A 25,476-nucleotide genomic window follows, 5' to 3' on the forward strand; every position below is an offset into this window, starting at 1 on the left:
TCCTGTCCTCCCATATCCCCACCCAGTGCCTGCTGGGATGCTAAGCACACTTAGCCAAGAGCCTCCCCCTGCCTCACAGACCCAGCCCAGTGAGAGCCACTCAGAAATAGAAAAGAAGGCCATGTTTATTCCACTTCTTGCGGGTACAGGTCTCTGATCTGGACTTACAGGCCTGTGCTCCCTGTAGACCACAGCTGGATGCATATCCCAGAGCCTGGCGGTGCCTCAGGGAGAGAGGAAGGTGAGGATCCTTGAGGCCCTACCTAGCACCCAGGCCAAACCCCCAAAATCAGGCTCTATAATGCCTGGGGCTGAGAGTGGGGGCTCCCAGAAATCACAGGATGTTCAACGTGAAACCCCTTAAGAGGAAGGAAGACTGAACTGAGGTCGTTTGACCCAGCATCCTAGGGAAATTCCCAGAGGCCTCCTCTTCTGTTCCCTGAGAATTGAAGCCCTGTAAACCAGAGGAGGTGGTTGGGCGGGCCGATCCGAGCCTCTTCTCCCCGTGGCCTGCTGGCTTCAGCTATACAGGCCGGAGCGATGGAGATGTACCTGAGCCTGTGTGACACACAAAGGTCAGCCCAGGCAGTGGGTCCTGACAGGGGTGGCCTGGTGCCCTGGGGCCTGCTGTGCTGCTGCTGCCAGAAAGGCAGTGGAAGGTAATGCTGGTGACATCTCCCAGTTGTTGGCCAGGAGGGAGGTAGGCTGACGAGACGGGACCAGACATCATCCTGTGTTAGGCCCCACACTGCAGGCAGGAGAGCAGTGTTTGAACGATTCTAATGCTTCAGGATGTTGGGCACCCCATGGGGCTCAGATGTCAGGAGTCAGGAGCCGATGGGGGCCTACTTAGCCTGTAAGGAAAAATAAAGGTTACCTTCTCCCACCCAGGCAGAGAAGCCTGTGGGCCACACCCCAGGACCCAACACACTCAACTTCTCTGGAGTACAGAGCCATCCAGCTATCTCCTTGTCCAGTGCTTGACACCCCCCACCCCGCCCACAAGAACTCTCTGGTTCTCCTCCTTGACCACACGGTAGAATCACCTGGGGGTTTATAAACCCCTGGAGGCACCCTGAGTCTTTGGAGGCCAGACCTGGGAGCCATAATCTAAAAAGCTCCCCTGGTGAATCCACTGCAGCCAAAAGGTCAAGAGGAGGGGAAGAGGAATTCAAAGTTATGTGGGCTCCTTGGCTACAGCTCTGAAGAAGGAAGTAAAAATTCACTTAAAATAAAGTTTTGAGCTATCTGTAAATAGACCCCATATCACAGCAAGAAAAATTTATGTCGGCACTAAAATTAGAACTTCCTGCCCATGAAGGAGGTTTTAGAAAGAATCTCCTCCTCGAGGGTATTTAAGAGGATGGAGTCTCCCCTTGCAGGGATGGGATATGGCAGGGAGGCTTCCTCAGCCTGAGGACACTGCAATTCTGGGGACAACCACAAGCTCTGCTCCGGGGTCCCTGGCTCGTAGCCCCAATTCCAGGGTTCCAGACTGGCACAGCCTCTGAGGAACACTGAGCATTTAGTGAGCGCCTCCCTCTGCACCCCTCTCCGCCCCAGCACGTGGCATAGCTCATCTGAATTCACCCCTAGTTACCACCAGGAGCTTGGGATCATTCATCCTATTTCACACGGGAGGGAACTGAAGCCCAGAGCCCGGCAAAGCCTCCGAGGGTCATGCAGTTTGTAAGGAGCGGTGAGGAGACAAATCCTGTTGGAGTCTCTGCAGATTCTTTCCACTATGCCACTTGGTCCTCCCGTGGGGGAGTGACAGGCATAGGACTAGGACGGGGGGGGGGGTGTGGGGGGTTGTGCCCATGCGTGCACATGCACACACGTGCACAAGTGTGTATGTACGGAAGCAGGCCATGAGCTTCAGGGCAAGGACCATTCCTGATGCTGAGATTATGTCCCTCCTTCTTGGTGTTTAAAAAAATGTGCTTCATGAAGCAGGACTACTAGGTGGCAGGATTTTTTTCCCTTTTAAATGTGCTTACTCGGTTCTATGGGAAGTTGGTCACTGTTACCTCCTAGCTTCCTTTTGTGAATTGTACTAGTGCAAAAACTCCCAAAGTCTGAGGCCTGAGGCGCATTCCCCGCACCCCCTCCAGTCCCCCTCATTCCCCAGGAGGAGGGGAATCTAACGGGGGCAGGATCCAGAGTCGGGGAGCCTGTGCACGGACAGGAACACAGAGGCCAGCAGGCCAGACAAACACAGGCCTCAGGCCGCTAACCCAAGCTCCGCGCTGCCGTTCCTGGCGTAGGCTGTGGAGATGAACCGCAGCCCTCTGCGCGTGGTGCCAATGGCTGCAGGAGCGGGTCTGGGGGAGCCACTGGGCAGAGTCCGCGTGGAGGGGAACAGGACACGGCCTGGATCCCACATGCCTGCAAGCCCCCCTCCTGACTGCACTGAGGCGCGTGTCCTCAGGACTACAGTGGAAGCCTACGCCTCACAAGGCTGGCGACTCAGCGTGGACAGGGCAGGGCTCTGACACCTGTCACCAGCCTTCCCCGCACACAGTGGGGGCTCCTTACCCTTCAATGATGCGATTGTTGTCCTGCAGGTCAAAGGCCAGCAGTTTCATCTCCTCGCAGAGCTCTTGCATGCTGTTGGAGGCAGAGGCAAGAGGGGCATCTGGGGCCGAGGCTGTCCTGCCAGTCGCTCCCCCAGGAAGCCGGACATCCAGACTCTCTCTATTCCTGCCTCCCAGGCCTGAGGCAGAACCCCTCGGGCTCTAACATCTGTACCGTACCCCCTCTTCCACCACTCCCCTCCCTCCACACACACCCCGTCTCTCTAGAACTTACTGGAGAACCAGGTCTGTCGGTGCAGGGCTGGGATAGGGGGCTGTGGGGGGTGGTGAGACCTGAGCCTCCTTTGTTCTGTCCTGAAGATGCTGGTGAGACAACCAGTCGAGGATCTGAAGGGAAGCCACACTGTAGTCAGGGGGGATGGGCCAACAGGTGTGGTTTTCCACAAGGGAGGTGTGAGTAAGGGTAAGAAAAGGGCAACAAAATGGCCCCTGGCCTGCATCCTTGGAGCTTCCTGAATGCCCAAGCCTTTCCTGCAGGCCCTTTCTTCCCATCCTGGAAGCAGTTGACACAAACCACCCTCCTGTATCTGTGCTTGGATTTAACTGTCCCGCCCCGCCAAGTTCTCCCCTAGGGCCAACCCACACCTTTGATGGCTCAGCATGAGCCTGGAGCTACAGGAGCTACGGAGAAGGGGCAGGGCAGCCCAGCTAGCCTGGAAGGAACGAGGCTGCTGCGGGGGGGGGGCTGGGGGCTTGGGGACCAGAGGAGCAGCCTTCTCGGAGCTGCCTCGGTGTTGGTCTCTCCCCAGAGAGCTGACCAAAAGACCAAGGAGGGTTCACATTGCTGCTCTCAGGAGTAGCCTGGAACCTCTCCGGCTGCACAGGGCATGAGGAAGATGTCCTGGCATTCTGGAAGCTCTGTCCTTGTAGCGCCCTTCAGTTTGAGATCACCAGGGAGTGCCTTCCGTTCTCTCTGTCCCCACCTCAGAGCACATTTGTGTGTCAGAGACCTCCAAGCCACTGTGTGCTTGGACGCAGACTCTGTCAAGGATGGCCCTGCCCAGAGGCAGGGGAACGGCCTCACGTCCCCAGGGTGCCCGATGGACGCGGCTCCTCTCAGTGGCACTGTGGCCTGCAGATCTCGTACCTTGCTGAGGCTCTCCTGGACTCCCTGGGCTTCTGTGTTGTAGGCAGCCACAGAACAGCTGACCATGCGCAAATGGTTCCTGGTCTCATGCACTTCCCTGGAGAGAACAGATAAGAAATCTAGGTTTGCTCACTCTTCCCGGGGCCCACCCAGCTGTCCTTCGGGTCCACAGACATGGGGGAGAGGCTTTCCAGACAGCAGAGGCTGGAGCGGATGGCTGGGTCTGGGCATTTGCTTCCCTCCCTACCTCTGTCTGCAACTCCTCGTGTGCCCTCAACTCCTCCCTGTCTCACTGGGGGAATGCTGATGACACTTCTGACAAATGCTGCCAAGGGTCCCGCCAGAACCACAGGGGCAGTGAAACCACACATGGCTGTGGCCCATCATACATGCCAGTGAGGATGAGCTAAGGGCCAGGCCAGGCTCCAGACCCGCAGGGGATATAGCCCATCCCAGGGCACCTCCTATGGGAACTGCCCCCTTGCCAGAGCCAATCAAGGTCAGGACTCCTCTAGGAGTTTTCTTGTTCTCTAAGTGGAGGGAGTGAGCAGCCACCTGTCCCTACTGCACAGAAAGGAAACCAATCCGAGGACAGACAAGCCAGTGGTTGTTCTCACCCCTACCTACACATTCAAATTACCTGGAGGTGCTTTTATTTTATTTTTTTTAACGATTTTATTTATTTATCCATGAGAGACACACACACAGAGAAGCAGAGACACAGGCAGAAGGAGAAGCAGGCTCCATGCAGGGAGCCCGATGTGGGACTTGATCCTGGGCCTCCAGGATCACGCCCTGGGCCAAAGGAAGGCAGGCGCTAAACCGCTGAGCCACCCAGGGATCCCCCTGGAGGTGCTTTTAAAATGCTGATATGAAGCCTGACTTCAGACCAATTAAAGCAGAATTTGGGGTGGGTTAGGGGTGGAGAAGCTGTACTCTACTGTGAGGGTGGGTGAGTGCCTGGGTCTCAGTCCCGTAAAAAGCCCACAGGTCATATGGGCCTGGGACCCTGTCCTCTCTTCCCAGGAGGGGCCAGTATTCCTGCAGGCAGAGGAAGGAGGGAGGGGCTCATGTGAGAGGGGAAAAGCCTGAAACTCCTAGAGGGGACAGTGTAAGGGGCTTCCATTTAAGGGCCTCTGCAGGCCCCTGCATCCCTGACCACCAGAAGTCTATAAGCCTGCCTGGCCTCATCCCAGAGGAATCTTGTGCTCTCCCCAGAGAAGGGGCTTCCCAACACAACCACCTGGGAACATGGAAAGAACCCAGGTTTTAGAGGCAGTCATACCCATTACTAGTCCTGGATCTGCTACTTACTAGCTGTGTAGTATTGAGGAGACCTGTGCTCTGAGCCTCAGTCTCCTCATCTGTGGAGAGGGGTAAGAGTGTATACTGCAGAGGGTATATTGTGGGATTAAATAAGCTAATGAAAGGAAATAACCCAGGTGCACAAAACCACCTTTTTTTTTTTTTTTTGCTTTTGTTCCTTAACTACCATCTCCCCTCAATCAGGGCTCTGCAAATCCCAGGGTTCTCTGAAGCCCGAAGGGCAAGGCCAGGAAGGGCCCCAGGGTCCGTGAGCTCAGGAAGGAGGGCCAAACTGTTACCTCATCCACTTGCCGTGCGTGACCAGGGATGTCTGATACTTCTGCACACACTTCTCCTGGAATACCTGCAGGAGCCTTTTGGCTAAATGACTAAAATTCACCCTGAAATGACAGGGACACGGAGGCATAGAGATAATCAGCCAGACCCACCTGTGCCCACGGCTAGCATCCCTGGGTCTCCACCGCCGAAACGCCCAGCCCTTGGATCCACAGTAGGGCCGCCTCTCCAAACAAGGGCGGCATGAGGCTCGCACATACACGAACTTTGGAGGTCAGAGTGGCAAGGACGCAGAGCACAGCGACAGAGATGTGGGAGAAGGACAAGGGGATTTCAGAGAACAGACACACTCCAGCGCCGTCCTCACGGGGGAGGGAGGCGAGATGCTGCCGGAGATTGAGAGAAGAGTGTATAAGGGTCAGGGGTGGGCATCGAACTGGAGGACTGTGTCTCCAAATAACCACTTTAAATCAGAGAGGGCCTCCTGGAAGATTAGTGTCCAGGAGACAGAGGAGCAGAGAACAGCACAAGGGAAGGTCAGAAGCAGGAAGCAGTAAATCAGGGAGGAGAGTTAGGGAAAGAAATACTACAAACGGTCTTGTTCCCGCTAGAGGTAAGTCCAATTACATCAAACTTCAGGGAAAGCTCCTGAGTCAGCTACTCAGTCTCCCTCCCTGGCCCCAGATAACCTGCCCGACACAGTCACCCGCTCTGCTGCTGCCCAGCTACAGCCCGGGATCAGGATCCTTCATCGAACCTCGTCAGGCACAGAGGACAGCTCCTCCCTGGTGACACCCACCTTCCTGCCTCCTGCTCACCCACCTGCCAGGGGGGACGGGCTACTCACTTATCCAGCTTGTGAATCTGCTCCTCATTGTAGCCAAGCCCTGAAGGAAACAGACAGGAATGATGTCACCTGTCCAATCAGTCAATGAAACAGAATGCCACAAGAGCTTGGGGACAATTCCAAAGATGAAGATAGGCTCACTCTGGCCCTTTGGGACTTCACAGCCCCGTGGAGCCACGGGGTACAGAGGAGCCCAGGGAAGCTGCAGAGAAATTGCTGCAGGGCTCCTGGGGCCAGGAGTGGAGAGATGAGTACTTGGGGGGACATCTCAGGTGGGGGGTGCTGGATGAGTGGCCCTTGAAGGACGTGTGGTCAGCCCCAGCTCCTCATCCAACACCCCTCCCGGCGTGCCTGATGCCTACAGCTCACAGGCCCCATTCCTGCTCCATTCCTGCGGGCAGGGCCAGCTGGACTCTGTAGCGATGAGCTGGGGGAGTCAGGCCACCACCCTGTACCTCTTTCACTGCCTCCTCCGGGTCACAGACCAGCCACTTCTCCCTGAAGCGCTGGTTCCGAGGGAGTCACCTACTGCAGATGCTCCCAGCTGGGAGACGCTGCCCTCTCCTGGGCTTCCAGGGAACGGGCCTCCCAGCTAGAAGCTTCCCCAGGATGACAAGATGCAGGACGGTTGCCCAGCGGCCTCCCACCCAGGTCCCTAACAGCAGAAGCCCCTCGTTGGCATTTCATCCTGGGCCCTGCTCTCGGCCAGCTGAGCACTAGCGAAGTCCCAGCTCCAAGTCCCAGCCCAGCCTCCTAGTCGCCGGCGGTGGCAGAGGCGGCAGAGGCGTGATTTCACCTCACAGAGTCGCTTCTTCGTTCGTCACAGGTAGCAACCACCCAGGCTGGTGTGAGGGGAGAGGGACAACCAGAAGCGTTTTTCAGAGTGGCGTCTTCCAACATTCCGGGGGTTTGCTGTCAAGGGGTGTGCGTCCTTTCATTGTTAGCTTTCATAAGGGACTCTGGGGGACCAATGAAAACGAGTCTCTTTGAGGCCATAGAGCGGAGCGGTTAAAGGCATCCAGACCAGGACTGCTTGGGCTACTGAACCTCCTAGGGCCTTGGTTTCCTTATCTATAAACAGGGGAGGGTAATGGTGCCTCTAGTTTTTGCAGGCATTAAATAAATTAAGATCATGCACAGCCTGGAGGACAGTTTCCAGCACACGGGAGGTGCCCAGAAGGGTAGTGAGGCAAGATGATGGAATCCCAGTGATGGAGGCAGAAAGCCTCTCAGGTTCTCTGGAGATCATAGTTAAAAAGGGCCAGCGGGGTGTCAGGAATGGGAGAGTCTCAGTTTCCCCCTCTCCTGTGCTGCTCTCCTCACCTGCTCCACGGCCAGACCCCAGAGGCAGAACTGAGTCCGAAGGAGAGAAGATCATCTAGATCTCTATGACCGAGCCAGTGGCCGCTGGACACGTGTGGCTACCGAGCACCTGACCTGTAGCCAGCACGCCTGAGGAACTGAATTTTTATTTTATTTTATTTATTTTATTTTTTATTTTTTTGAATTTTAATTTTAATCCAATTAATTCGATTACTTAAAAATTTAAAACCGGAGCAGGGCAAAATGTTGTTTTCCCAATAAATGCAGCTTTACTGCTTTAGTAAGACGACAGTTCAGTCTGCTAAAAAATCAGCTTCCAAACAGAGACGTGCTGTGAGCGTCAAATACACACAGGACTGTAAGGACTTGGCGCGCACACACACACCAAAGAATGTAAAATCCCTCTTTAATAATTTTGTTTATATGGATTACACGCGGAAATGACATTTTGGACATATTGGGTTAAATAAAATGTATTATGAAAATTAATTTCACCTGTTTTGTTTCTATTTTTAAAATACTGGTTACTGGAGAGTTAGGTACGTTGCTGGCATCACATTTCTAAGAGACAGAGCTTTTTAGATAATCCCAGGGCTAGAGATCTAGGCATCAAATCCAGGCCCTGCAGTCCACACATGAGGAGGAGCCCCAGGAGACAGGGGGTTGGTTTCTGATGTGTGAGTCAATTGGGGTCTCCCAGGGGCCCTCAGCGCCAGCCCCAGCCCTCCCCCAGGTTCCATCCTACCCTGTCCCATGACAGCAGGCACCTTGGGCAAGCAGCTGCATCCCTGAGCCTGTAAATGAGTGGCTCCTGCCCAGAGGTCCTTTGTGAGGATAAGCAGAGAATACAGGCAAGGTAGCTGGCCCAGTGACTATAGGATATTTCTTCAGACTCTCCCTTATCTGGAAAACCTAGCTGTTTTAACAGCCAAAGACACAATGGATGGGGAATCACTCTTTAAATTGTAAAGTGCTCTACAGAGGTGAGGGGTCTCTTCCAAGGGCCTCCTCGGCTGTCACAGCGGGGCTCCAGCCATCTGAGCGCCCCAAGCATGCTAAGCCTCTCAGTTGGCCACAGGCACAGGGCTCCCGTCCCTCAGCATCTGCAGGTAGCTTAGAGGCAGGGGCCCTGCCTTGGAGCAGCGCCACCCTGGCACCCCACAGCAGCATCCACACAGTGAGTGGAGCATGAAGGAACAGCCGGAGGAGCAGAGGGAAGGAAGGACGGAGGGTGGGAAGGGAGAGCAGGGGGTGGTTTGCTCTCCCCCCATGGCTCACCTGGTCTCATTCTGGATTTCTTGAACTGTTTGTAGATGAGGTTCATCTTGTCCAAACAACACTGAATCTGCTGGATGCTGTGGGCAGGAGACAGGGACTAGGCAAGGGGAGAATAAAACAGCACAGAATAAAGGGGGGAGAGGGGAGAGGGGATGGCATGGCTGGCAGAGGGTTGGGGAGCACACAAGCCTGCAGAAGGAGCCTCATTGCCACAGTTTTGGGGGCCAGACTGGGAGTGGGGGTGTCTCTCCTGTCCCTAAGCTTGTTTGAGCTGCGGTGGGGCCGGCCAGCCACCTGAGTCCCAAGTTTATCCTCTCTCTCTCTCTCTCTCTCTCTCTCTCTCTCTCTCTCACACACACACACACACACACACACACACACACACACACATATTCGAGGTGTTTAGTAAGAGATGAGACAGACAAAAAGCTGCAGAACAGACCACAGGACAATGGCCTTTGCTACACTAGAAGGCTTGAGAAGAGAATCAAGGCAGGAGCCTTGGGTCCTGTGAGGCCAGCAGTGCCCGTGGAGACGGGAGTGGGGCAGAAGCCTGGGGAGGGTAGGAGGAGGGCCCTCCTAGCGTAGCCAACACCTGGCACATGGAAGGCACTTAAATAACGAAAGGACAACCCCTATTTAAAACACGGATGAATCCACGGTCCTCAGTCCTGCATGTAGGCCGGGGGATGTGGGAGATGACCTCAAGGACCTTCACCTCCTGAGGTTTAAAGTCTGTAGTATTTCTTCCTTCCCCTTTTCAAGTGGATACAAACAGGTGTGACGTGAGGGTTTGTGCATGTGTGTGCACAAACGTGTGTGTGTGTGTGTGTGTGTGTGTGTGTGCAGGGGGGATGTTTCTTCTTCCCCAGCCTCAGGCCTGTTTAGCTCCACTTTCCTCCAAAGCTCCTCCCAGTGACCCCATCTCAGCTACTTCTGGAGCTGGATTCTGGGTCAGACCCAAGCTGCTTCCAGGGCTCTGCAGGTCCCAGGCGCCTGCCCTTTGGAGAACATGGGGGTGAACAAGACCTCAGATTCAGTCTTTATCCAAAAGACTCAGGCCAGGTATGTGCCGAACTCTGAACTGTCTTCTGATTTTAGAGAGGTGATTCAGTAGACATAGGGTGTCAGGGCCAGCCTGAGCAGGGTCTGGGGTAGCGCCCCTCAGATACCCTCAACCTTTAGAGAACTATAAGAATATTCACTCTAAGTGGGATAAACATGATGGGGGAACAGAGGACCAGCTGGGGACAAAGCACAAGCCCGGGACAGCACGCTGACAAGTCCTGGAAACAGGCAGACGGAACTTCCTCTACAGACTCAACTGCCTCAATGTTCACACTTTGCTAAGGGCAGAAGGCAATCCTAGCCTGACCCCCAGGAGCCTGTAAGTCTACTTTAACATATAAAAATTCCTTTATCTCTAAACCCCCAAGATCCATGTTGGTGATCCTCCCCCAGCACATGGCCCACCGATAGACATCTGAAGGGTCTCATGATTCAGGTTTTATTAGACGGTAATAAGTGACCTTTCCCAACAATAGCCAGCCCCCTCAAGGTCCTGGAAACCTTGCTCCCAAATTGCTTAGTGAGTACGCTCCCCTCTCCTCAAACCCCTCCCAACTCCCAGCTATATAATGAGCCACCACTTATGGGCCCGGGGCAGCAGCTCTTCCTCCCCACGGGTCCTGTCCTGGGGCTTTAATAAAATCACCATTTTGAACCAAAGACGTCTCAAGAATTCTTTCTTGGTTGTTGGCACAGGATCTCACCCCACCAAACCTCACCTATATTCCAAAACCTCATCAAACACTCTAAGAAGAGACTCATGAAAGCTGAGGTCAGGTTTTGCGGCCAAAACAAACAAATAAAACCCTACAGTTCTCAGGGCTCTTTGATTTTAGAATTGAGGGCCTGGGTTAGGGATCCCTGTCAGCACTGACTAGAGTAGGTACTGGGGAGAATGGGTACTGGTCAGGGCGGGCCCCACACTCCAGGCTGTGAGGTAGGCGGGAGGACATTAACACGTTCAGGGGGCGCCTGAGTGGCTCAGACGGTTGGGCATCCGCCCTCAGCTTGGGTCATGATCTCAGGGTCCTGGGATCAAGCCCCGCATCGGGCTTCCTGCTTGGCTCCCTCTCCCTCTGCCCCTCCCCACTGCTCGTTTTCTTTCTCAAATAAAAACAAATCTTTAAAAAAAGATGTTTGTTGAATGAGGCTTCCGAGGCCATAAATCCCTGGTGTAGGCCAAGAACGTAGGCTTTGGAGGTGGGCAAACATGACACGAAGCCCCATGTCTATCATTTGTCACTGACTGGCTGTGACCCAGGGCATATTAACCTCCCAGAGTGAGCTTCCTCACCTACAAAAGAGGCCTACTAGTAGTCGCATCATTGTGGAGATTAAACGAGGTGACAGAAGTAGGAGGGTCAATCCAGGGATTGAGCAGAGCCAATGAAGAGAAAGGGAAATGGAACGAAATTATTCTTTCACTTAGAACCATTGCACCTGGGACGCCTGGGTGGCTCAGGGGTTAAGCGTCTGCCTTCGGCCCAGGGCGTGACCCTGGAGACCCAGGATCGAGTCCCACATTGGGCTCCCGGTGCATGGAGCCTGCTTCTCCCTCTGCCTGTGTCTCTGCCTCTCTCTCTCTCTCTCTCTCTCTCTGTATCTGTCATGAATAAATAAATAAAATCTTTAAAAAGAACCATTGCACCTGCTAGGATTTCCAATTCTCTCTCTAAATTCCCAGAAGGACCCCAGGTGCTCTTCTCCTTTAGGCCAGCCTCAGGGGAGGGCCATGCACATTCTTGGATCCCACACCACTACCCCACACCCCAGCACCCTTGCTAAGATAAAGGAGAAAGCGGATTGGTTCCTAAAAATGCTACTGGACCTTCGGAGCTGTGTGTCCCTGCTCCCACCCCCACCCCACCAAGAAGGAAAATCCCACAGACCTTCTGTCCGCATGTACCTGATCCCGGTTCTTCACCAGCTCAGAGCTCAGGTTGCTCAGGCTCACCTGGGTCTCTGTGATATTGTGGGAGCATCTGGAGAGGGCCTCCACCAACTGGAGGATAAAACAAGGCAGACCCCCGGGGGGTCCTCAGGTCAGGGTTCTGATAGCAGCCTGGCTGGACCTCTGCCCCCCAGCTCTGTACTTACAGCTGCCCCCCTAGCCCCAGCCACCCCCCAGCCTCACTCACAGCCCGCAGCCTGGACCTCAGCTCTGTGACCCTCTTCAGCTCCTGCATCTCAGGCATCCCAGCCACACTGCTGAACCTCCAGGGAAGGACAGAGAAAGGACACGGCTGGGGGATTGGGAGGCAGAGCTCCACGACCACATGAAGAGCCTGACCTCTTTGGGACAGCCTTGCTGGCTTCTCGGGTATCTGCGGAGTTTTGTGGTTGGATTAAAGGAACCAATTTCAAGAGGCCCCTAACCCAACAAAGTTGTACTGTTGTTGAGCACCGTAAAGAATAAGGATGGAGATAGCTGGAAACGAGAATCTTGAAAATTCATGAGTCCATGCAGCGAGGCGACTGTTAATAAACTAACTCCCTCCTAGAAATGTTTATCACTAAAGGAAAAGAATAAAGTTCCTTTCCAATAGAAACTGTATTTTATGGTAACCAATAGCTGACTAATAAGGGAAAAGCCTTATTTTATAGAATATCAGCCAATAACGTTCCAGACTTGGAATATTAGCATCATGCTGCCCCCAGTGAAGTTATTTGCTTGGGCATGGTGCTAAAATCCATGATTAATGATCAAGGCACGGGCACTTGGATTGTGCCAAAGTGGTTCTTTGACAGGGAAAACGTGACCACACGATAAAGGAATCAGGCTGTCCCCACCCAGTGGTGGGAGGCTATGAAGTGTACTTGGTGTCCTCTCTGATGTACTTGGCCAAAACAATGTTCAACTTGAATCCACCCAGGCTTCAGAGCTCTCAGTTTATAAGAAATGTTGGGAAAGAAGAAAACAAATCCAAAGGGTATCTAGAGAAAACAGCAGAGTCCAGAAAGCGGGGCAGGGGGTGTTGCCCCTGCGACATCCCGTGTCAGGAAAAGGGAGGAGGGGGGAGGCAGTCTGTCTAGATTAAAATGGACTTAAGGAACATAACAACTAGACACAAAGTGTGGTCTTGGGTTGGATCCTGGTTTGGATAAAACCAGCTAGAAAAGGGAAGTAGGGAGCAAGTTAGAGACCTTTGAGTATGGATGACTTTAGACGAGATGAAAATGTATTGACGTGGGGCCGGAGAGCTCATCAGCTGAGAAAAGCAGGTTATAAGAGAGCAAGTACTAGAGAGTCTCACGTCGGTTAATATATATACTTATATACAGAGCAGAAGACAACCTAGACGGGCGTCTACTCTTCCCCTGCAACGACCTAGCTCCGGGGGACAAGGACACGGCATTTTCATTTCGTTTTTGCTTATCCGTATTTTCCCACTTTCTGCAATTAGCATATACTATTTCTATCACAATAACGATCATGGGGAAAAGAATCCTGCGTGCTTCGGCTTGGGAATGGTGTTGGCAGAGGGGAAGGCGAGAGGACAGGGGAGAATTAGGCACGAAGTGGGCGCGCCACGAAGGCAGGAGTTTACTGTTGTATCTCCAGTGCCCAGCAGTGTTCGGCACACAGTAGTTCCTCTGTACATGGTTGTTGGATGAATTAGTGAGTGTACAAATGGATTTTAGGGTGTGCAATGCTTGCTGGCAGAAGCAGCTGAGGCTGACCTAGTCAGCAGAGATGGGTCTGAGTGCTAGTCCCAGCTGCCACCCCTCCTGTCTTCCATGACCTGGGGTCACTTCACTTCTACAAGACTTGGGGATCTCGTGTACCTATCAGAGAGATAAGTCTCCTTCCTGCTTCCCAACAAAGCATTTGTGGGCATCCAACAGGACCTCGGAGCTAAAGCGCTCGGCTACAGAGCAGGGACATACGCTGTTTGGTGGTGAGGGAAGCACTGGGGCTCTCTGAGCCAGTGCCACCACATGACAGCAGTTGCTGAGAAGGCCCAGGGAGCTTCACGACAGAGGCAAGGACACTCTGCCAAGGGAGTCTGGTTTGGGGAGCCCGTCTTGGGGAGCCCGAGGGAGAGATGAGTGACCAGGCTGGGCAATGGCAGCCACTTTATGCTCGGTACTTGTTAAAATGTGTCAGATTCCAGAATCTACAGGTCGGAGGATGTTCACAAAAGAGCAGAATCACAAAGGGTCAAAGGTGGGAGGGCTCCAAGATCATCCAGTTCTCTTATTTTGAAGAAGAAAAAATAGTGGCTCAGGTTAGGAGAGAGAACAGTGGCCTAAGGTCCCAAGTGAAGAGCTTGGAGTGGCCCTCTGACGCTGAGCTCTCCAGGCACACCATGCCTCCGAGGGGGCCTGGCATCCAGAAGGGCAAAAACAGCGGCCAGCAGACCCAGGACTCCAGCTCCAGGGAGTCCCTTCTCCACAGGCCTCGGTCTAGGGCAAAGGGGCAAACACCCCAAATACTTTCTCCATGTCTTTCCTGTTCAAGAACCTACAATAGAAATCTACTGGTCATTTTATTGGGTTCAACCCGCCAACTGGACCTTCTAGGCCCTCCATGCATTCTCTCCTTCCCTTCCTATCCCTCTGCCCCACTCCACCTTCACCCTGGGATATTTTCCATTTTAACTGTGGCTTCAAACAAACCTCGTCAGCACCCCTCCTCCAATCTCCCCAATCATGTCCCCCTTTTCTGTCTCTGCACAGGACCAAACAACTCAAGGTATTCTTTCACTCTGGCCTTAAAAAGCCTCACCTCCTCCAGGAAGACCTCCACGATTGCCCCTCCTCACCTCTAGTCTTCCTCTACCCAACCATCCCATCACTCTTAAGTCCCTGGGAAGGGCTATCTCCTCCAGGAGAATGTGGACCCTCTGTGTGCCTGGTGTCACATCTATCCCTGGACCCCCTTCCTGTGCCCCGTTCAGAGCTCCTCTCAAGGACCAGTGCTGTGCCCCTGCAGCTCCGCATCTCTGTCACCATTTGAAAGGCGCTCAGCCAGGCCAGGGACGCTGTCCTTGTCATCTGGAGACTCTCCTCGGCCTCTTCCCGCAACACTGCCACCCCATCTGCCCCATTATCTGAACCGCTCCTGCCAAGCAAGGCAGCAGTGAGTCAATTCACTGCTGGGAACTCCCAGGACCTTCCTAAGGATAAAAGCCAGGGGATGTGAGGAGCAGGGACATGAGACATGTTCAGCACAGCTTCTGCTCCTGTTATGCCACGTCTCCTCCCAGTGGGGAAGGTTCCAGCTACCATCAGCTTCCCTGGGCTGCAGAGCCCCCTCCTCTCACCTGTACCATGGCCCCATGTCTTCCGAGACTTGGGGGGCTATGCCCACTCCTTGGAAGTGCTCTGCCCACTGGAGTCTTCCTGCTTCTCATGTCTAGACTCTCTGGCTTGGTTCCCTCCTCCCCAGTCTCTCCCTTTGTCTGGTCTATCACCCCTAATTAGCCCAAGTCAGAGCAGTACTGGGCACAGAGCCCCAAGGCAGGCCCAGGAAATGTGAAGAAGGTGAGGACAGTTTAAGACCCAGAGACAGGCGGCGCCTGGGTGGTTCAGTCAGTTCAGTGTCTTCCTTCAGCTCAGGCCATGATCCCACCGTCCTGAGATGGAGTCCCACATCAGCCCTGCATCAGGCTCTGTACTCAGGGAGGAGTCTTCTTCTCCCTCTTCCTTTGCCCCTCCCCACTGCTTGTGCGTGCTCGCTCTCTCTCATAAAAAAAAAAAAAAAAAAAAAAAAAAAGGACGCAGAGCCAGAAGGAAGAGCATGGAGGATGAGAGCACCCAGATCCCCATCCTGTCAGGTCCAGGGGGCTGGGTGAGGCTATGAAGGCTTCTGCTGGAGTGCTGCTCTGGGGCTTGGTACCTGCTAAGGCAGTGCTCCCATGGCTGCCCCATTCCCCTTGCAGTGACTAGGTGGTGGGAGAGGTCTGTACAGTCACCTGGCAGCATGGGGGATGAGGGACAGAGTAGGGGTCCCCTCTGTATTCTCCAACAGCTGGGAGAGTGGGAGGTCGGGGGGGGGGCAAGAGGCATTGTTGGACATTTGAGGATGAAGAACAGGCAGACAGAGAAGGGCCGAGGGGTCTGAGCCAGCCTCACACCTGCTGCAGCGCACCCCCACCCCCTACCCTGAGCAGGACACCCACCTCTCGGTGCCCAGGCTGCTGCTGAGGAAGAGGAGAGCCATCCGTGTGACCTCCAGCGTCCGTCTGCATGTAGCCTGGAGCGTCTCCCTGCAGAGGGGTGCAGAGTCAGAGCTCCCTTCTCCCAGGGGACCAAGAGCCCATGCCAAGGGAACGGCACCCGGGCTGTGTGGAAGAGGTCAAACCCACCTGCCCACCTTGCCCTCCGCATTCAGCCCCCGGGTGTACTCACACAAACCAGTGCAGTCCCCGAAGCATCATCTCCTGCCCGGCCAGCAAGGTCCGTGCCAGCCACAGGGCCTGGTAGCCAGCACCCAGTACACTCTAAAATACACAGGGGGCAGGGTTAGGACTCCCACCCCTACCCCTCGTGTGACCCTTCCTGGCCAACGGCCACCGGGGCCACCTCTCACCTTGGCGGTGGTGTAATCTGCCTGCAGGTCCACTTTGGGGAAGAACTTGGAGATGTCCTGAGCGGCTGCAGACAAAGACCCTATCTGAGGGGGCTGCCTGTGTGTCCCGGACAAACCCTAAGTTCATCTTTTGTTCTTCCCCACTCACCCTCACCCTCACCCTCACCCCATCCATCCTCCAGAGCAAGCTTCCCACCTTGTGCGCAGCACCCCCAAGCCTAAATAAATGCACTCGCTGCGCCTCTTTACAATTACTGTCCCTCACTGCCCCCTGGTGTCCTCTTTGGAGAACTACAGCCTCATGCCCAAGGTCCCAGAAACAGCCAGAAAATGGGCTTAAAACCACCCTCAGGACTAGGAGTTTCAAGGTTAAGTCTGCTTTCCAGCATTGGAGACCCTGAAAAGGAGGATGACATTGGCATCATTCAAAGAAGGAGGAATGATACTTTTTCTAGAACTTGGAAGACAAAACTCTGGACCCCTGACCACCTTTCTTTGCTCTAGCAACTGGGGTTCCTGCTTTCTCCAACCCAAACCATCCGAGGCTCTCCCACCAGTCGCAGAGATGCTGGAAATCATCTTAAATCCAGATCTCCCTGTTTCAATTGAAGTTTCTTTCACAGCTCTGTGGACACTGTGAGGCCCAGCGAGGTGAAGTGTGAGTCCCACAGCATTTGAGAGGCAAGATAGAGTTAGAGGCCAGATCTGCCTTCTGGACCCTGTGGGCCCAAAGAAACAGCCACAAAAAGTATTAATCAATATCCTGGATCATAACCTCCTGTCCCTTGTGGAAAGTAAGAAGGAGAAAAGATCCAGCCTGTAGGGCCCTACTCACGGTCCCTGAAGGCCAGCCCCTTGGGGGTCTCACTGGCCTTGCTGAACAGGGTCAGGGGGCTGCTTGCGGTCGTGTGGGTGATGTGTTGCGCTGACAGGCTGGGCTCAAGGACGCAGAGGTGACCCTCAAAGAAGTACTCCTGGTGCTGGGGAGCCACACTGGTCTGCTCATATACTGCCTCCAGGAAGATGGCTATCCTAGACACACAAAGGGTCCCGGGGCGGGGGGGGGGGGGGGGGAAGATAGGAAGTGTCAGCATGATCTAGGGCCCAGGTGACCCAAACCCCAGGTAAGTCTTCATCCATGGAGAGGGCTCAGCTTTTCAAAGGGAGGGACTGGGTGACTATCACTCTTATCAAAGGTGGAGGGACAAAGGCTAGAGCTAGTGTCTTAGAGTGGATGGGGACGGTAGGAACAGAACACAGGAGCCCCAATACCCAGCCTCTGCCTTTGCACCCTTTCCTGCGACATTCCCACTAAAATTCACCTAGAGTTTGAGAAATAATGGGTTCCATGAGCAACACATTTGGGAAACACATCACCAACACACACGCGCGCATCCATGCACATACGCACCCCTCAGATTCCTTTTTTTTTTTTTTTTTAAATTTTTTTTACCCCTCAGATTCCTAATGTTCGTTAGCATGGGCAAGGCTGCTGCATCCCTGGAGTCTAGCAGCAAGGAAGAACTGTTTAATTTCACGGAATTAGTTTTTCCAACGTAAGATTGGGCCCAGCAGCTCTCACATCTACTAGGACACACCCTTCTGCTTGGGTAGAGAAGGTTCTGGTGCCTGTCCCTCAGACCCATGCACTCACGTGTTGTGGGCGTGGATGTAGATGTGGTGCAGGACCGCCTGGGACAAGGAGAAGACATGGACGACGACTCGCTGCAGGATGTCACTGGTCTCCGCAAAGAACTGGTCAAAGCCCCAGCACTTGGCCTGCTCCACCTCCAGGATGTTGGCCAGGATGGGCACCAGCTGGCTCTGCAGCCCCCTGTACCCCGGACATGGATACGCTCAGGCACCAGGGCCCAGACTTGTCCTCTTTGAGGATGCAATAGGGCATTCCACGGTAAGGTCCTGAAGAGCTAGGACCAAGGCGGGTGGGGGGTGGGGGTGGTGGTGGGGGGGAGGAAGAGCTTCCAGAGGGGAAAGCGGCCGCCTGACAGGGAAAGTGGTCCACTGAGCCGACTGCCCCTGCGCCGGGCCCTCCCCGCAGGCCCGACTGTGCGCAGGCGTCAGGGATGCCAGCCCAGCCTCAGGTGGGTCCGCGCCTCCCGCACGCCGCACTCACGGGGACAGGCGGCAGGTGATGGGGAGGCCGTAGCTCCACTCCAGGGGCCCGTTCTCCCGCCGCTGGGTGCCCGCGATGGCCCCGGCCGGCTTCTCGGTGGTGATCCGGTACCTGTGGCGAGGAGGGACCAGCTCGGCGGGACCCCTGGCCCGTCCCACCCCGAGGGACCGCAAGCTCCGCACGGAGGGCTCCAGTCAGCCAGCCACTCCAGAGGGGCCGGAAATGGAATTTGGGAGTCCTGGCCCTCAGGCAAGGCAGCCCCAGGCAAGCTCTGGGCTCCGGCTGCCAGGCCAGCCGCTTCCCCGCCCAGCGCACATCCCACCTGGGTCAGGGCTGCCCTGCACCTCTGCGCCCTGCCCGCCCTGCGCTTCCCTCCACGAGCCTGCCCCGCTCAACGTGCAGAGCCTCCCGGGCCAGCCCCCGCGCCGCCAGTCTCCTTCCCCTTCCCTAACCTAATCCAGGTCCCACACAGCTGGACCCCGAGCAGAGGGTGGCTGTTCTGACCTTCCCACCAATCCTTAAACCTCTTCCCACGGTGCCCACGAGGGAGAAACAGCCACTGCCTCCAGCCACCTCTGGATCAGAAGCAGGAAACCTGGGAAGGCCTTGCATCTGGGACCAGGAGGCTGTGTCCCCCCTGGTCCAGCCCCCCCTTTGCCCCTGGCGGGCTCCCCAATTTTGGGCTTGTGTCTTTTCGAGCCTCAGCTGAGGTGGGTGAGCCACACACGCCCACGGAGGGAGCAGAGGGAGCGGCTCTAACGGGGAGCTCGGGAGCTCGGGGCTGCCATAAGCACTGCTCTCCTATCAGGGCAGGGCTCAAGCTTCTTGTTTGATGGGCTGATAACCAAGTATTAAGAAGGAGCCTGGGTGGGGGTGGCCCCCAGGAGGACCACAAAGTGAGAGGTGGAAGAGGAGATGCAGCAGGGAGTGGTGGGGGAAGGCCCAGGGCTGGAGGCCCACCGTACATCATCTCCTTGTTGCGCCGTGGCCCACCAAAGGGGACGAAGGGCAGGCTGCCAGTGGCTGCGTGGTACAGGGTTACCCCAATGCTCCAGAGATCCACCGTTACCCCGAATGTCTTCTGCTGGGGCTTGCGGAGCACTGCCCGCTCATACATGTCGGGGTGCTGCCGGAGAGAGAACCAGTGAGCAGCCATGGAGGGGGAGGGTGGGCAAGGGTCTGAGCCCCCATCCATCCAACCAACCTCCTTCTACCACCTTCCAGTGAAAACAGAACTATCAGAACCACCTCCTTTGTCATCTCAAAAGCTAGTGTGGAGCTAGACCATCCAGAGCATTCTATCTGTCCACCCTCTGCCCTGGGGAAGGTGGTGACCAGTGGTGCCCTATCCTCGGTGAGGATCCTGTCAAGAAATTAGCTACGCAAGGGAGGCCCAGGCAGGGGGGCTGGGCAGAGGGGCCCCGGGCAGGGACACTCCAGCAGGGAGGCCCAGGCAGGCAACAGCACCACCTTTTCCAGAATACATTCTTCTGGCTGGGGTGCAGAGGTGACATATACCTTACCACATGCAGGGGGACTGAACAGAGCCCCTTGGAGGAGCTCAGAGAGAGTCACAAGTGGACGGGCAGCCCTGAGTTTGACCAGAGGGTCCCCAGCAGCCCACTCACCAGGTACTCCTCAGTGCCATAGACGGAGACAAACTTCTCATCATCATCTAGCTCCCGGGCGGCCCCAAAGTCCGTCAGCTTATAGATGCTCTGCCCTTCCTCCCCCATGAGGCGCATGATGTTTCCAGGCTTGATGTCACGGTGGACGATGCCATTCTCCCGCAGGTGGTTCATGCCAGCCACTGTGGAGAGACAGGGCTGCTGGCTCCCGGCCAGGAACAGCTCAGTGTCTGTGGCTTATCTGGGGCAGAAGCCTGTCCTTGGGTCCAGAGCAAGAGTGCACATGGGCTGGCAGGGCCACAGGAGAACAGAGATGGGCATAGGACAAAGGAGGGGGTCCCAAAGACATGAGTATTGAAGTTCCACCGGGATTCCCTAGGAGACCAAGAGGGATGACAGCTCTGCTTCCCCGGGGAGAGCACCCCCTCTCCCGCCTGATTTGTTTTTAAGAGTCGTAATACAATATACCTAACACAAAATTCACTATTTCCAGCATGCAGTTCCGTGGCACTAAGTACACTAGCAGTGCTGTGTAGCCATCACCACCAGCCACCTCCAGAACCTGGTCAATGTCCCAGATAGAAACCACCTATTGCACCATCCCTCTCCATGCCTCCATCCCCCCAGCCCCGGGCACACACACTGTTCTACTTTGCCTCCGTGGTTTTGACCGCACGAGGTCCCTCATCTGAGTGGAATCATTCATATAGTACCCGTGACTTCACTTCACTTAGCAATGTCTTCCAGGTTCATCCACAAACAGCACGTGTCAGGATTTCATTTCTTTTTAAGGCTGCATAGTGTCCCATCATATGTACATTTAATATTTTATCCATCCATCTGCCCATGACATTTGGGTTGTTTTCATCTTATGGCTATTGTGAGTAACACTGCTATAAACGATGATGTACAACCTGGTTTGATTTCTTCTTTTTTTTTTTTTAAGATGGAGTTTTAAACAGCTGCCCTAGGTCTGAGAATGGAGAGCCTCCCAGGTACAGATGTCTTTTGTGTTTGGGTCATTGTTTCAGAAATGCTGGACTCTCTGAGACTTCGCCTTCCACGGAGGGCTGGGCCTGTGGCTGGTCTGATGGGGAAGGGGACTTCCTGGGGGATGGTCAGGGAGGGGCTCACCCACACAGCGCAGCACCACCAGAAACTCGTCCTCGGGCAGCCCGAAGGCATTCTCCGGGCTCTCGAGCACGCTGAGCAGGCTCCCGCTAGAGCAGTACTCCATGACCAGCACCTTCTGCCGGCTGCCCCCCTGTGGGTGGGACAGAGAGAAGCTTGGGGACAGGGAAGGCAAATCTCTTCCCCTTCCATCACTCTGTGAAGAACCAGCTTTTTCAAGGGGAGGGTGACTCAGCCTAGGTGAAAAGCCCTTATTGTCTAGGTCCCAGCCGCTGCCTGGCCTTCCCTCTTTGGCCTTACAGTGACCCCACACACCTGAGCCCAAGGTCACCTTCCCAGGAAGCCCTCTCTGATTAGGCCCAACTTCCCATCTTTACTTTCCCACGCGTACCCCCACCCCAGCATTCTTTATTCTACTCTACAGGTTGCTGCTCTGGCTGACCTGCTGACAAGCATGTGACCATGTCTCCGTTACTATGTGACCTGACTCTTTTCCAGCCTGTGAGGGTCAAGGACAAGACCAGCTCCCTCTGACCAACTACTGGACCCACCGTCTCCTCCACTGCAAAGAGCTTGACGATGTTCTGGTGGTTCAGCTTTCGCAGGACCTCAAACTCCCTCACCTGCACCTCGCGGGGCCGCAGGTAGCTTGCCGTGTTGAAGACCTTCACAGCAACCAGCTCCCCGGATTTCTGCGGTGCGGGATAACATAAGTCCCATTCCTGCCCTGGGAAGCACACGTATGCCCCCAGGCCTCCACAGAGCTTCTCCCACCTGCCTGACACCAGCCAGGACCAAAGACAGCCCGGCTGGGGCTGGGGGCTCCCACCCTCAGCTTCTTCCCCTAATCAGAGGGAACATAGCCCAGTCCAACCCTGAGACGGGATAAGGGCTTTGTGTACCTGATACCCCACAGGGGATGTTTGGTCGTTGCTATTACCATTTTTTTTAAAAAAAAAAAAAAGATTTTATTTATTTATTGGAGAGAGAGAATATAAGCAAGCAAGAGAGAGCAGGAAGGGGGGGAGGGGCAGAGGGAGAGGGAGAGGGAGAAACAGGTTCCCCGCTGAGCAGGGAGCCCGACTCAACATGGGGCTTGGGGCTCCATCCCGGGACTCTGGGATCATGACCTGAGACAAAGGCAGATGCTTAACCCACTGAGCCACTCAGGCACCCCGCTATTCCTGCTTCTAGTGACAATAACCACATAGGCACCAACACCCCTGGTGCTAGCAGCAAAGCTGGACTGGAACCTGTTCTGGCTCCAGCTCTTGACACAGGACTGCGATATGTCTACCTAGTCAGTGCAGAGCCATGAGGAAGGCAGGGGGAATTCAAACAAGTCCCACTTCCCAGTGCTGCTATTCCTGGGTTTGCTGCCACCTCCCCAGGGTGATGGCTTTGCATCTTCCTCTCTTTCTCTCCAGTCCCAAACTCTGCCTGACAGAAGCAACACCCCAAGGAGCCCTTTAGAACTCCCCACACCTCCTCCCAAAGCCACGGTGTCGTCCCCTGGCTCCGGAGTGTGCTAGGCGTCCGCCCAGCCACACAGCACCCTTGCTGCCCACCAGGGGCCGACAGGGCCAAGAACTTCCTCGGCCTCAGGGGGCCTGGCCAGGGCTGCATCCTACCTTGTTTCGGGCCTTGTACACACTGGCAGTGGCCCCCTGCCCCAGCAGGTCGTCCGTGTGCCATAGGTAATTGATGGTGCTCTGCATCTCCGGCCCCTGGCCAGCTGGCCACCTTCGGCCTAGAGAAAGAACATACGAGAGTCTAGGATTCCACTCCTGGGGTGCACACTGGTGGCCTGACAGGTAGCTGTGACCACGACCGTCCCAGAACGGGGCTCCATGTGGCCATTCCAGAGGCAAGGGGACGGAGGAAGTGTGAAGCGCAGGCAGGCTAAGAAACCTCTCCAGAAAGAAATACAGCCACCGGGGCCCTCAGCCCACAGCCTGTGCCTGTCCCCACGGGGCACTCTACCTGTCCTCACGCCCAGTCTTCCCCAACCCCTTCCCCAGGGGCCATTCTACAGAGACAGACCTTTTCCCCTGTTACCTCTCCCAGGCACCGAGAATTCTGGGTTTCTGGCATCCAGACCTGGGATTGTCCCAGGAAGCAGAAATAGTGCTTGAAGGCAGGGCCCCAGGCAGGTCAGGCAGCGTCAACCACACCACCACAAATCTCCAGGATTGCAACACGAGCCTGGAGCCCTTCCCCACCCACTTGCCTGGGCCCACCACTTCCTGCTGCTGTGCGCGGAACAGCGGCTCAGGCGGCCAGTGTGGCCAGGTCAGCGCTGCTCTGGAGAGGGACGCTCGTACCGCTGCAGGGAGCATAAGTGTAGGAGTGTGCGCCCACGGTGGTGAGGGTGGGGGTGGGCAGGAGACCATCACATCCAAGAACTCAAGAGCCCAGGGGGAGAACCTGAAACCCTCTACAACCCCATTCCCCATCTCTGCCCCCCATCCTGTTCTCTGCAAAGGCCGGTTCCCCTCAAGCAACTGGCTCTAGGGAGTGTAGCCCCAGAGGCCAAGCTCAAATCCTCTCTGAAAAATAGGTTCAGAGCTGGTCTCAGTGGGATGATGGGAGAAGGGCTACCGCCTCTTAAATATGCTGATAAGGCTGGACTCGACAGGGGCTTCTTCCTCTCGGAACCTCTGATAGGCTCTTAACCCTGGGGTCACCTGGAATCCTACGGTTCCTTAAGACTTCTTTGAGCCTTCTCTCGGTAATCTTTTTTTTTTTGTTTTTTTTTAAAAAACGCACGTCTTGAGAACGCCATTTCCTTGAGCCGGAGGCCACCTGAAGAGGCTCGGTGGCCTATTCCTGGTTCCAGAACAAGTGTTAGGGTCTGCACTTTCCAGAAGCCGCTGGGATACGGAGGGGGCTCCAGAAGGCAACAGAGGAGCTCAGCTTGGAGGAGCCGAAGAGTGAGTCCCCCTCCCCCCGCCCCTCCCCGCCCCCTCCCCCCCTCCCCCCTCCCCGCGCCCCTCCCCTCCCCTCCCCCTGACCCTGACCCCGGAGGCCGAGGGGGAATCGGGACGCGCGGCCGAGCTCGCTGAAGCCGAGGCCGAGCGGTGCAGCCTGGGGGCCTGGCGGGCCGCACTGGTGCCGCCTCCACAATCCTGCCCGGGGCCGGTCCTCGACGTGGGCCCTGGGCCGGGGGCCGCCTGCGCACCGCCGCGGACCCAGGGATCGGACCGCGCGCAGGCAGACGCCGGGGCGGGCCGCCCGGCCTGGGCTGTGCTCCGGGTCCCGCCAGGCTGCGCCCCGGGGCTGCTCCGCGCCGCCGGCGGGGCCTGAAGGAGGGCGGGCGGCGGGGCCTGCGGGGGCCCCACGCACTCACCCGCGCTCCGAGCAGCCGTGGGTCAGGCCGAGGCTCTCCGGGGCGGGCGCGGGTCGCGCCTTCCGTCCGCGGCCAGGCCCGGAGCCGAGCTGCAGCGGAAAGAGCAGCCGCGGCGCGGCGCGGCGCGGTGCGGCGTGACTCTCGGGCCCGCCGGGGGCCACCGCGCCGGCCCCTTAACCCTTTCCTGTCACCCTCCCCCACAGCGCCGGGGCTTTCCGCTCCCCCCCGCGGCGCCGGGGGCCCCGGCTCGGGACCCGGGCGCAGGCCCGCGCGCCCCTCCGCGCCCCCCGCCCCCCCCCGGCGCTGCTCCGCGAGGCGGGCCCGGGACGCCGCCGCCGCCGCCGCCGCCGACAGCGGGGCCCTGCCGGGGCGCGCAGGAGCGGCGGGGGGGGGAGGGGCGCCCCCGGCCCGCGGAGCCCCGGCCCCGCCCCCCGGCCCAGGCCCCGCCCCTCCCCGGCCCAGGCCCCGCCTCCCAGGCCCCGCCCCTCCCCCGGCCCCGGCCCCGGCCCGGCCCCGGCCCCGCGCTCACCCCATCCCGGCTGCGGGCCGCGCGCACCGCCCGAGGCTGGGCCGGAGGAGGAGGGGGGGGGCCCGTGCTGCCCCCGGAGCGGCGGGGCGGGAGCGCAGGCCCCCTCCGGGCTCCCCGGGGCGCGCTCTCGCACTTCCTGATCTCGTCCTTTCTCTCTCTTAAAGGGGCCGAGACCGCGGAGGGCAGCCGCCGCCCGCCCGCCCGAGGGGCCAGGGATGCTCCGGTTCCCAGGAGCAGGTGACGCGGCCAGGTCGGCGCCTCCCAGAGGCCGGGACCGCGGCGGCAGCGGCCCCCGGAGCAGGGGAGTCCGGGCGCGGCCCGCAGCCAACCGAGCGGCTTGGGCAGGTTAACCCGGCGGGGAGCTGCCG

The 25,476-nt window shown here is 56.6% G+C and overlaps 1 protein-coding gene across 14 annotated transcripts; it reads right to left on the reverse strand.

Moving 5' to 3' along the window:
- Positions 1-107: 107 nt before the first annotated feature.
- On the reverse strand, positions 108-24,826 carry IKBKE (inhibitor of nuclear factor kappa B kinase subunit epsilon). 14 transcript variants are annotated; one of them, XM_055333902.1, is made up of 21 exons: positions 24,580-24,821; positions 22,862-22,980; positions 21,854-21,922; positions 21,234-21,363; positions 20,100-20,281; positions 19,437-19,597; positions 18,472-18,582; positions 17,992-18,171; positions 17,173-17,369; positions 16,338-16,402; positions 16,157-16,248; positions 15,928-16,014; positions 11,941-12,016; positions 11,709-11,804; positions 8,735-8,831; positions 6,134-6,173; positions 5,289-5,390; positions 3,685-3,781; positions 2,812-2,924; positions 2,539-2,610; positions 108-854 (listed from the first exon to the last, which is right to left on the reverse strand). In XM_055333902.1, the coding sequence occupies exons 2-21, from the start codon at positions 22,946-22,948 to the stop codon at positions 821-823; spliced, it is 2,088 nt and encodes a 695-aa protein (XP_055189877.1). In that variant the 5' UTR covers positions 22,949-22,980; positions 24,580-24,821; the 3' UTR covers positions 108-820. The 14 variants fall into 14 exon arrangements, 10 of the variants coding, with proteins under 10 accessions (XP_055189877.1, XP_055189878.1, XP_055189876.1 ...); XM_055333903.1 differs by having other exon boundaries at positions 8,735-8,811; positions 11,692-11,804; XM_055333901.1 differs by having other exon boundaries at positions 11,941-12,010; positions 21,782-21,922.
- Positions 24,827-25,476: the final 650 nt, after the last annotated feature.

Source organism: Nyctereutes procyonoides, unplaced genomic scaffold, assembly GCF_905146905.1.
Source record: "Nyctereutes procyonoides isolate TBG_1078 unplaced genomic scaffold, NYPRO_anot_genome, whole genome shotgun sequence".
Classification (NCBI taxonomy): Eukaryota; Metazoa; Chordata; class Mammalia; order Carnivora; family Canidae; genus Nyctereutes; species Nyctereutes procyonoides.

What these genes read in the sequence shown, in the direction of transcription:
- IKBKE (XM_055333897.1), bottom strand. Translation starts at nt 22,948, where the DNA reads ATGCAGAGCACCATCAATTACCTATGGCACACGGACGACCTGCTGGGG. An exon ending in CCGACAGACCTGGTTCTCCA is followed by an intron (nt 2,611 to 2,811) that starts GTAAGTTCTAGA and finishes TGCCTCCAACAG; the next exon opens with CATGCAAGAGCTCTGCGAGG. An exon ending in AACAATCGCATCATTGAAGG is followed by an intron (nt 855 to 2,538) that starts GTAAGGAGCCCC and finishes TTTTCCTTACAG; the next exon opens with GCTAAGTAGGCCCCCATCGG.